This window comes from Melozone crissalis, unplaced genomic scaffold (assembly GCF_028551555.1).
Source record: "Melozone crissalis strain CALT ecotype California unplaced genomic scaffold, PUWL_Pcris_2 ptg000086l_1, whole genome shotgun sequence".
Taxonomy (NCBI): domain Eukaryota; kingdom Metazoa; phylum Chordata; class Aves; order Passeriformes; family Passerellidae; genus Melozone; species Melozone crissalis.
This window is the reverse complement of record NW_026535863.1, coordinates 2659424-2670614: the sequence shown is the minus strand read 5'-3', so window position 1 is coordinate 2670614 and position 11191 is coordinate 2659424. Positions and strand designations below refer to the sequence as shown.

The 11191-nt window shown below is 55.6% G+C and overlaps 1 protein-coding gene across 1 annotated transcript; it reads right to left on the bottom strand.

Moving 5' to 3' along the window:
* Window positions 1–373: 373 nt before the first annotated feature.
* Window positions 374–7469, bottom strand: FGD2 (FYVE, RhoGEF and PH domain containing 2). Its single transcript, XM_054290778.1, has 15 exons — window positions 7196–7469; window positions 7021–7101; window positions 6569–6717; window positions 5634–5790; window positions 5357–5495; window positions 4183–4241; window positions 3768–3914; window positions 3349–3441; window positions 2978–3057; window positions 2871–2901; window positions 2695–2787; window positions 2446–2571; window positions 1708–1854; window positions 1281–1424; window positions 374–663 (listed from the first exon to the last, which is right to left on the bottom strand). Exons 1-15 carry the CDS (start codon window positions 7445–7447, stop codon window positions 448–450), a joined length of 1914 nt encoding a protein of 637 aa, XP_054146753.1. The 5' UTR covers window positions 7448–7469; the 3' UTR covers window positions 374–447.
* Window positions 7470–11191: the final 3722 nt, after the last annotated feature.

Genomic DNA, 11191 nt, shown 5'->3' with positions numbered 1-11191 from the left:
CAGTTCACCATGTCCCCCAAATCCCGGGCACCCTAAATCCCCTCTCCCCCAAATACCCCAAATCCCCACTCCCCCAAATCCCTGCTCCCTCAAATCCCCACTCCTCAAAATCCCAAGCTCCCCTAAATCCCTGCTCCCCAAATCCCCGCCTCCCCTAAATCCCCCAAACCTCCCGCTCCCCAAAATTCCCGCTCCACCAAATCTCCATTCCCCAATCCCCCGCTCCCCAAAATCCCGCTGCTCCCAGGAGCTCTGTCCAGCACGGAGAGTGAGCAGGGAGCAAAAGGGGTTCCCAGCTTTTCCGTGTGCTGGCAAACGTGTCCCCATCCTGCCCCTATCGCGATGGAAACCCAGAACGCAGCGACGTCGGGGGTGTGCCCAAAGCCAGCAGTGAGAGCAGGCAGGGGGAGTGTGACCCCCGCAGGCAGTGCAGGGCTGGGAATGGCCTCATTCTGCTTCATCTTCATCCTCCTCCTCCTCGGTGATCCCCGCAGCAGAGCGCGCCATGGCCTTCATCCAGCGCTGTTTGAGCTCCTCGGTGTCGGCCACGAAGGTGAACACCTGCCGGGACTGCACCAGCTGGAACAGGTGCCGGGACTCGCTCTGGGGCAGGTCCCGCACCTGGTAGCCCAGCAGGGGGATGGAGGTGTGGGCTCGGACGTCCTGCCAAGAACAGAGACAGGGGTGGGAGGCAGGGCATGGGCACAGCGGGATGGGATGTCCCTTGAGCACAGGGACATGTCCTGGGGTGTCCTGGGGCGTCCTGGGATGTCCCTTGGGCACAGTGGGATGTCCTGGGATGTCCTTTGGGCACAGTGGGATGGGATGTCCTTTGGACACAGTGGGAAGTCCCTTGGGCACAGTGGGATGTCCCAACATGTCCCTTGTGCACCTCGGGATGTCCTTTGGGCACAGCAGGATGTCCTGGGATGTCCTTTGGGCACAGTGGGATGTCCTGGGATGTCCTGGGATGTCCCTTGGGCACAGCGGGATGTCCCAGGATGTCCCTTGGGCACAGCGAGATGTCCCTTGGGCACAGCGGGATGGGATGTCCCTTGGGCACAGTGGGATATCCCTTGGACAAAGCAGGATGTCCCTTGGACACAGGAGGATGTCCCTTGGGCCCAGCGGGATGTCCTGGGATGTCCCGGGATGTCCTGGGATGTCCCTTGAGCACAGTGGGATGTCCTTTGGGCACAGGGAGATATCCCAGGATGTCCTGGGATGTCCCTTGGGCACACTGGGATGTCCCCTGGGGGTGCACTCGAGCCAGGCCTCACCTGGGGGGCTGCATAGATGTAGAGCACGAGGGGATCGTCCTGTGGGATCACGAACCAGCCCCGCGTGCCCCCCTTGCCGTTCTTGTCCAGCAGCTGCAGGGAACTGCAGAGCAAACTCCTGCTTGACACCTCTGCAGCTCCTTTCTGCCAAAACAACCAACAAACCCCTCAGTACCCACTGCAGATGGTAGAAAGGGCACTGAGGTGAGAGAATTTCCTGGGGAATTCCTTGCCCACTCTAGGGAAAGCAGGGGCAGGTGAGGGCTGTGACGGTGCTGCTGACATCCTGGGGTGAAGGGAGCTGCTTGGTCCCAAGGCTAGGAGCGTGAGGGAGGGATGGAGATCAACACATGCACCTTCTGAGTGCCCTGGGAGTGACTCCCACCCCTCCTGGGACAGCGACAGGGCAGACAGGGGTGGAGCTCACCTCCAGGATGCCTTTGTGCTTCCCCTCGCGGTCCTCCAGCACCGTGTGGCCGGTGAGGAAGATGAAGCACTCCTGGCAGACGCGGTTGGGGCGGTTCCCATCGTACTGCAGCTCGGCCTTGTAGTCAGAGCAGCGAGCACACACCACCTGCAGCCACCAACGGGGACACTGGTGACACTGGGGCAGGGCCAGGGGACCCAGCGACAGCTGCACGAGGAGCTGAGGGGCAGGAGCAGCCCCTGTCACAGACATCTTTTATGAAAAGTTCTTTCCTTAGGATTTTTCCTCCTGAGAAGCTGGGAGGCCTCAGGAACAAAATGTAAACAATGGTTATGTGCTGCTGTGGAATGCAACAGGTGCATCTGTGATTGGTCTCATGGGGTTGTTTCTAATTAATGGCCAATCACAGTGAGCGGCCTTGGACAGAGAGTCCAAGCCATAAGCCTTTGTTATCATTCTTTCTTTTTCTATTCTTAGCCAGCCTTCTGATGAAATATTTTCTTCTATTCTTTAAGTATAGTTTTAATATAAGATATATCATAAAATAATAAATCAAGCCTTCTGAAACATGGAGTCAGATCCTCATCTCTTCCCTCATCCTAAGACCCCTGTGAACACGGTCACACAGCCCCAAGCCTAAGAAAGGGGTACAAGGTGTAGGAGAGGTGCAGCAGCCACCTGAGCAGGCCAGGAGGGAGGGGACACTCCCAGGCCAGCAGGGAGGGAGGGGACACTCACATAGCCACAGGCCCGGCAGTGGTGCCTGCGGCGGGTGATGGCGTTGAAGGGCTCCCTGCAGCGCATGCACATGGTCACCAGGTTGTCCCTCACCCACTGAGGGGCTCGGCGGCCCAGCTCCTCTGCCTGGGGGTGGGACAGCACAGGCTGGGTGTCCTCAGCCTCCCCACAGGCTGGTTTAGCTAAGGAAACTGAGGCACAGCACGGTGTGTTCTCCCAGGTGGGGCACAGGGAGAGCAGGGGCGTTACCTTCAGTGCAGGGGTGTCTGTCTCCAGTCCATGGACTGATGTCTTAAAGGTCTCACTCCTCTTCTCCTTCCTGTCAATGGCATCTTGGAAGGCCTGGAGGGGAAGGCAGGGCTGGAGGGGCACTGGGGTGCCCTCACCCAGGGGGCTGTGCCCCCTCTCCCAGCACTCCGTGGTACCTGGATCCAGTCGTTCATCTCCTCCTCAGACCTGGGTGCAAAAAGGACCTGGATGAGCTGTTGTCCCTCCTCCCTGAGGGTCTGCACGACTTCACCCTTCCCCTCACCTGGCTTGGAGCTCCAGTGTCCGCTGCTTTCCCGACACCAGGAAGGTGTGAGGGAACTCGGCGTCCTTCAGCTCCCGCACCTGTGGGAGACCAGAGGAAGGATGTGGAGCTGAACCCACTTCCAGCACACCTGGATTTTCTCCATGATGTGGGGCACAGGGATGTCCCTCTGGCACAAGCCCTTTCCCAGCTCCTCAGACCCCACAGACACAAAATTTCACCAGCATTTCCCAGGATCAGAGCATCAACCCTCCTGCCTCCAGTTCCCCCCACCCTCCTGAGGAAATTTGGGCAGCAGCCACACCCCAGAGCAGAGGCTTTTGGAGCAGGCAGGAGCTGGGGGAAGCACAAAGACAAGGTGTCTGTCTGACCTTCATGCCCCCCACATCCATGCGGAGGTGGACCTGGAACTCGGCGCCCACCTGGATGACCTTGGGCACGCAGTAGAGCAGCATGTTGTTGAACTGGGAGGGGAGAAGAGGGTGGGTTGGAGCCCAGCATTGCCTGCTCTGAGCTGTGGGCTTGTCTGGGGTCTGGGGTCCTTCACTGCCCCCTAAAACTCGTCTGTTTCTGCCTCAGCCCCCTCCCACCCTGCAAAGGTGGAACATCTCCCAGGGATCAGCAGATTCCCAACCGTGCCCTGCACTGAGCGGGGTCAAACCCTCCCTCTCCAGCTCTGAATTCATCCCCTGTGTGTCAAGGTGACCCAGCAACACCCTGGCCAGGCTGTACCACCCCTCTCCCAACTCCCATCTCATGTTCCCCCTGCCCCAGGCACCCCAGCTCCCACCAGGAACAGGTACTTCTCCGATGTGCTGTTGTTGCGGGTGGAGATTTTTTGGATTGGCCCCTCCTTGATCAGCTCATTGGAGGGATCCACGATGTCATCCTCGAGGCCCAGCCTCTGATAGACCACCCAGAGGTTCTGCAGCCTTTCCTGGGGGAGGCACAGGACCTGTTCTTGTGGGGTGCTGAGTACTGGGAGAGGTGGCACAGCTCTCCCAGCCCAGACTGATCTTAGGGAGCAGCTCCCAGCCTTGACCAGCTGGTCACACCCCAGCTGATGCTACAGATGTGACTTGGTGGTGAGGTTGGACATTAAGAGCAGGGTTTAAGCTCCACAGCTGAACCCACAGGGCTCTTGGCCCCTTCAGGGGGACTGTGCAGCGAGCTGCAAAGCATTTCCAGCTGGGACAGGGCCTCACCATCTCAGCAATGGCTGCATTGGAGTGCTTGGCCACCATAAAAATCATCTCCAGGGCCTCTGCAATGAGAATAGACAGGAGGTGAAACACCTGCTCTGGGGCTGTGGGAGGAAGCTTCTGGCTCTGTCCCTTATGGATGCACATGAGCAGCAGCTGCTGCCCTTCCACGAACACAACCAAAGTGGCCCTGAAATGCTGTGCAGGAGTCTGGGTACAGCTGGACTGCACATGGAGGGACAGACAGCCCACTCCTGTACCCCTCCATCCCAGCAGGACTGGGAGCTGTGTTATCCACAGGGGTCTGAAAGCTCCCCCAGCTGCTACAGGGGATGCTGTGGACAACTGACACACCACCCTTACCCTCCCTAGCCCCTGAAAAAGAAGATTAATCCCTCTCCCTGCTAGAAAAGGATCAGACTGAGGGGTTTATCCAAGGGCACAGGGCAGCTGGTGAGTGAAGCCAGGTTTTCTGGTGCCCATGTACAACACCAGGTGTGGGAGCACCGGGGGTAGGACGGTGGGGACGGACGGACAGACAGACACGAGAGATCTCTGCAGGCAGGGCTTGGAACTTGGGGTTCATTGCAAAGGGCCTGGGTGCAGGGCCCTGCTGGGAGCTGCCAGCCACAGCTGGAGCAGGACTGAGAGAAGAGAGGGGGAGAGAGGATGAGAGGGTGAGAGAGTAAGGGAGTAAAAGGGGTAAGAGAGTGAGGTTCCTATTCCAATACAATAAATCTTCTTCTGTCTTGAATATTCTAATTCTCACTAACCAATCTAGTACAAGATACAAATCCTACAGCATTTCCACACAGCCTGTAAGAATCATTACATTACCACACTGTGTTACATTTTAAACCCTAAAAACTCCTCTTTGGGCCCCTTCTGCCAAGCTGGCAGGGTCTGCTCTGACCCTTGGGCCTGTCTGCAAGCAGAGGGTGTTGTTCCATCAAAAGGGGATTACCTTCAGCTGGCCACACCATTGTTTTCCAGTTGTTCAGTAACTGAGGGATCTCAAAGCTTGCTTTCATTTCAATCTCGCTTATAGTTTCCATATTCTCAAAATCTTTTGCCAGACAATCATATTTATAAAGCTTTCCTGTTTCATCTTCCCCGACAACCAGGGGTTGTTATTTCCCCACAAACCCACCGTGCCCTCCCCTCCGTGAGCCCTTACTCTCAGCATCGCCCCTGTCGGGGGACTGGGGCGGGAGTTTCCGGACGTAATCCTTGAGGAGGAGCTCGTAGCGAGGGATCCTCTGCACAGGCTCCAGCATGTGGTGCTGCAGCGTCAGGTTAGCGCAGACCTTCCTCTTCTGGCCGGGGACAGCAGGCACGGACAGAGGAACAGTGACCAAGGCAGCTCCCAGCCTCTGTTGTTTCCTTATTCCCTGGAGATTTTGGGAGCTGTGCTGCCAAAACCTCCGTTCCCCATTCCCCTGCTCTGCCCTTACCTGGATGTCAGCAATGAGCTCCTGGAAGGGCGGTGATTTCTCTGACCAGGCTGTGATGAGCTCCACGGCCTTGTCGAAGTTCTTGACGTACTCCCCGTACATCTTGAGGAAGGGTGCCAGCTTCTGGATGACATCCCCGATGCGGGGGTTGTGGTGCCTGCAGGAGGGAAGCACAGACCAGCAGCTTCCTCAGGACAGACAGACAGACAGACAGTGAGGGATGAACTGAAGGAGCACAGTGGAGGACTGAGGTTTGCCCTGCTGCAGGCTGCTACATCCCCACAGTGTTTCCTGCTCTCCAGAACAGGAATGTCCCCACCTTGCAGCCAACCTTGCACCCAGGCACACCCTCACGCCACCTGAGATGTCACCCAGCTTTCCATACTCTGATCTGAGCATTTTAAGGAAGTGTTTTCCAGCAAAAAGACACTTGGAGCAAAACAGGCTGTGTGACCGTGCTCACAGGGGTCTGAGGATGAGGGAAGAGACAAGGATCTGACTCCACATTTCAGAAGGCGTGATTTATTATTTTATGATATATATTATATTAAAACTATACTAAAAGCATAGAAGAAAGGATTTCATCAGAAGGCTAGCTAAGAATAGAAAAACAAGGAATGATAACAAAGGCTTGTGTCTCGGGCTCTCTGTCCGAGCCAGCTGACTGTGATTGGCCATTAATTACAAACAACCACATGAGACCAATCACAGATGCACCTGTTGCATCCCACAGCAGCAGATAACCATTGTTTACATTTTGTTCCTGAGGCCTCTCATCTTCTCAGGAGAAAAAATCTTAAGGAAAGGATTTTTCATAAAAGATGTCTGTGACAGGCTGAGCTCTGGTCTTGGTGGGAGCCTGAACTCAGTGCTGCTCCCCCATTGTGGCCAAACCACCCAGGTGTGCTGCCCTCCCATCCCCTCCTGAGGCTCACCAATCCTCCATGCGCTTCTGCAGCTCTGGCAGGAAGAACTCAGCATGGAACTGGTAGATGGAGGAGATGTTGGAAAAGATCATCTTCACCACCTCCTCTGGCACCGTCTTCCCAGTTTTGGCTTCTTTCATCAGCTCTGTATAGAATACCTGGAAGAAAGAAGGGTGAACAAAAAGGGCCAGGGAGATGCTTGAGGATCCCATTCCCTCTCTGGGACTGGCACATCACCCAGTGAAAGGTGTGTGCAGGAGGAAAATCCCAACTCCAAGAGGAGAGGGAGGATGGAAGGCTTTGCTGGGACAAAGGTGCTTCCCACAGGTGTGTGGTGTAGAAAAGGCAAATGCCAGACCCAATCTCTGCCTCTAAAGACCAGCAGCCCACGTGTTTCTCATTTTTACAGCTTCAATCCCTCCAAAACCCCCTTGCACTGGTCCCTCCACTCCCCAGTTCACCTGGTCCAGGAGGTGCAGGCGGTTGACATAAGCCTGCTCTGTCTCCAGCAGCTCCAGGGCGATTTTCTTCTCCTCTGGTTCCTGCAGGGAGAGCAGGGCTCAGCCTCATGGGCAGAGATGAGACCCTGAGCCAGCCCTGAGTGTGGGCACCCACCCCCGCAGCTCTGGAGCTCACCTGGCTGCCAGGCTCCAGGCCTGGGCCCTGTGGCCTCCTCCAGTCATCCTCACGGATTTTGGAGCGCAGAGAACGGAGGCATTTGAAGCTGAGTCCACGCTGGCCTTGCTGCCCCTTCTCCTCCTCATCCTCTTTCCTGGTCAGGGAGTGGCTCTGGCTGGCAGGGAATGCTGGAAGCTGCCTGCCTGCTGGCTTGTCCCTCTGGGCAGATGTGCTGTCCCTGCTGCAAAGGAACGGGATCAGCTCAGCCATTCCCCCAGCACAGCCCAGCTCAAAGCCACCAAAAGGGACAAGAGCAGCAGCTGCCCAGCGCTGTCACTGCCCTGCAGTGCAAACATCCTCAGCATCCTCCATAGGGTCAGGATCCAGCTTCTCTTCTCCCAGAGCTCCCTGCTGCTGTGCGCAGTCCCCCAGACCCACCTCAAAGCCACCAAAAGGGACAAGAGCAGCAGCTGCCCAGCGCTGTCACTGCCCTGCAGTACAAACATCCTCAGCATCCTCCATGGTCAGGATCCAGTTTCTCTTCTCCCAGAGCCCCCTGCTGATGTGCCCAGTCTCTCTCCTGCTCTAGAAAAGCAGGATCCTGCTGTTTATCCCACCCACAGCTCTGGATTTCTGCCTGCTGCCACCATGGAGAAAAGCAGGGAGCAGCCCAATAGCCAAGAGTTTGGAGCCAAGTGTGGGAGGTTTTGCAGACAGGTTGTTTTTGGTGGTGCTCTCTCTTCCCTTTTCTGGCAAAGACAAAGAAAGCAGGTCCAGAGCGGGCATGAGGGAGAAGCCAGGCTGTGAAGGTGACAGCAGGTGACTTGTCTGTCATCCAAGAGCTGGTCACTGCAGGAAACTGCTCTGGGCAGAACTGGAAAGACATCCACTGCTGGCCTGCAGGCAGGAGTGGGATGGGATGGGATGGGATGGGATGGGATGGGATGGGATGGGATGGGATGGGATGGGATGGGAAAGACATGAAGAATTTGGACATCAAACTGCAAAGCTGAGGATAGGAGGTGACTTGAGGGGCAGAGACTCATCTGAAGAGGATGTCAGCTCCATCCCACGCTCAGGATGTCTGTGAGCTCAGGAGTGCATCCACAGCCATGCACAAATCCCCTCCTGTCCAGGGCAGAACCCTTCAGAAGCTTTTCCATCTCTCCTGGTGCCTCCCAAACCTGTGTCAGCCTAAAGCCACAGCTGCGTCCCAACAGGGAACTTCTCTCTTTCTATTTATGCTGATTTAGGCCAAACCATTGTCTGCTCATTCCCAGGTTCCCCAGCTTCCTCTGAAAGTATTGAGTTACTTTTATTTCCTCTAAATCAAAGGCAAACAACAAACACACTGCAGCAGTGACATGGGGGCAGATGAAACACTGCAGTGGTTCCAACACAACATCACTGGGGGATGATGGGGACAACCACAAAGCCTGGGGACAGCACACAGCAGAGATGCAGGAGTTCCTGGAATGAAAGGAAATCTTGTGCCTGAGCATCTTCAGGAATGGCTGCAAAACTCACCTGCCCAACCACTCAACCCTCCAAGGCTCACTGAGAGCATCTCATGGGTACAAGGAATGGCAGGATTCTATATCTTGATCCATCAGATGGAGAAAGTGAGAAATAATTCACCTGAAACCTCAGAATTACTTTTACACCAGAGTCAGGGCAGATCCCCTCACTCAGACCCAGCACACGTTGTCTGAGGGTCCCAGCTCACACTCCAAAGAAAGGAGCTGCTTTATGAAAGGAATTCTCTCTCTCCCTTACCATAATGCTTTCTGTTTCCTTTCCTAGGAGCCACATCTCTGCAACCAGCTGGACAGTCTGAGGCTGGGACCCTCCCAGACACCCAGGCAGTCCATTCCCAGTGACAACCCCTGCCCAGAGGGACAATTTCCAAACCACAATTCCTTTCCCCAGCAGCAGCAGGATGCACCAGCCTGAGTGTGAAGATGCTGGCTGTGGGGGAACGGGCTGCCACAGCCTAACCCTGAGCCAGGCACAACCACTCACACCCCACTGAGGTTTTCAGATTCTGCCCATGACCCGCAGCAGGAGGAAGACACTGGGGCAGACCTGAGTTGTGAAGGGTTGCAAATCACCTTGCCAGCTTCTCCAAAATCACCTTGTCAGCTTCTCCACAGGCTCCAAACCACCTCCACAGTGGGTTTCTTCCTTCCCAAACCCACTCCACGTGGAGCCCTAACACACCCTGAGCACCCAGAGCCCTCCTGCCTTACCAGTGCTCTTCAAATGCAGCCACCAGCTTCACCACACTCTGCTGATAATCTGCTTTTCCCTCCATGGCAGGGCTGGGAGCAGCTCCAGGGTGTCCAGGAGCTGCAGCTCCTTCCTCTGTCCCCCTCTCTGCTCTGAAGTGCTTCTGGCTGCAGTTTGGGAGCGAGGATTTGCACGAGGCAAAGCCCACCCGCTGCCCTCTCTGTGGCAGCAGAGCTTGTCACTGGGCTGGCCTCAAAAGGGAAGGGAAAGAGGAACCAGAGCACTTTGTGGGCAGGAGAAATGCTGAGAAAACACTGGGAATGGCTTCACTTTGGGAGGGACCCAAGTGTGGCACAGCCAAGGGCAGAGCAGCAGCAGGGATGGTGCAGGGCAGGGGTGACCTGGGACACCTCAGGTAGGGTGGGCTGTGTCCTCTTGGGGTCTCTAGCTGCTCACAGTGACCCTGAGATACGTTAGAAAATCTCTTTTCCCAGCCCAGCGCTCAAAGAAGGAGTCGGAACTCTTCATTTCTCAGTCTCAAGGTTGTTTATTGTATCTTATCTATAAAATTCTTTCTCCTGTCCAGCCAAGGTGTGCTCAGCAGGACAGATAGAGGCACTCTGCCTGCCCTCAGGGCAGTGTTATCTTTTTATACAAAACACATGTACAGTATTTACAATTACTTCCCAATACCTATCACCTGTGTTAGACAGTGAGCTTCTACCTTAAACCAATCTAAAAGTGCCAACATCACAGCAGAAGATGGAGGCCAAGAAGAAGAAGGAGGAGAAAGGCTGGACATGCCCAGATTCCTCCATCTTGCCCCCTGAACCCCCATTCTAAAAACCCCAAAAAATCTATATTTCACCCTGTGATAAATTCACTATCATTCTACTTAAACTTTTGTGGCTTGTAAATAAGGTTGGTAGTTGTTTTTTCTAAGGGCTAAATCAAAGGCATGGGGGTCTTGGGCTATGTGCCAAGCTCTCTGAGCCCCCAGGACAGGGGATGGAGTCCTCCAGGGCAGCCAGAGGAATTTCCTTGTTCTGAGTGTCCCACCAGGGTGGGAGTCTGGACAGTCTGGATGGCTGGAGTGGGCTGGCAGGTCCCTGGTGCCCAGCCAGGGCTGGTGTGTCTGCCCCAAACACCCAGAGCTGCATGGCTGTGGGGCCAGCCAAGGACTGCTGGTAACAACAGACGAGGATTGTCGGTGATAACCGTGAGACAGAACAAGATGTGGCTGGAGAAGGGACCATGTGGACATAGGGCAATACTTTTCCAGAAAGGTCTAAGGCAGTGCACTGTGTATGAGATCCAATGTGCACGGCAAGTGAGAAACCCATCCCAGAGCTTGTGCCCAGGAGGGTCAGGCAGACCAGTGACGGAACCAGCACTGGAGATCTGCTTTCCTTTTTTTCTCTTTTCCTTTCCTGGTATTTTTTGGGTCTTTTTAAATTTTCCTTCTCCTCTCCTCTCCCCTCCCCTCCCCTCCTCTCCCCTTCCCTTCCCTTCCCTTCCCTTCCCCTCCCCTCCCCTCCCCTCCCCTCCCCTTCCCTCCCTCTTTAACTCGATTTATCTTTTCTCTCTCCCCTTTCCCCAGCCCCTCTCCCGTGTGCTCACAATCCCCGTCAGTCACTCACACCCAACTCCCCAGTCCCTAAACCCCTTCTCCATTTTCCGCTGCCCCTCCCGCCCCTCTCCCCCCGCCGCCGCCATGGCCTCCCCTTACGCCGGGCTCCCCCCGCCCCTCAGTGGTTCCTCCCGCCCCTCAATGGTTCCGCGGTT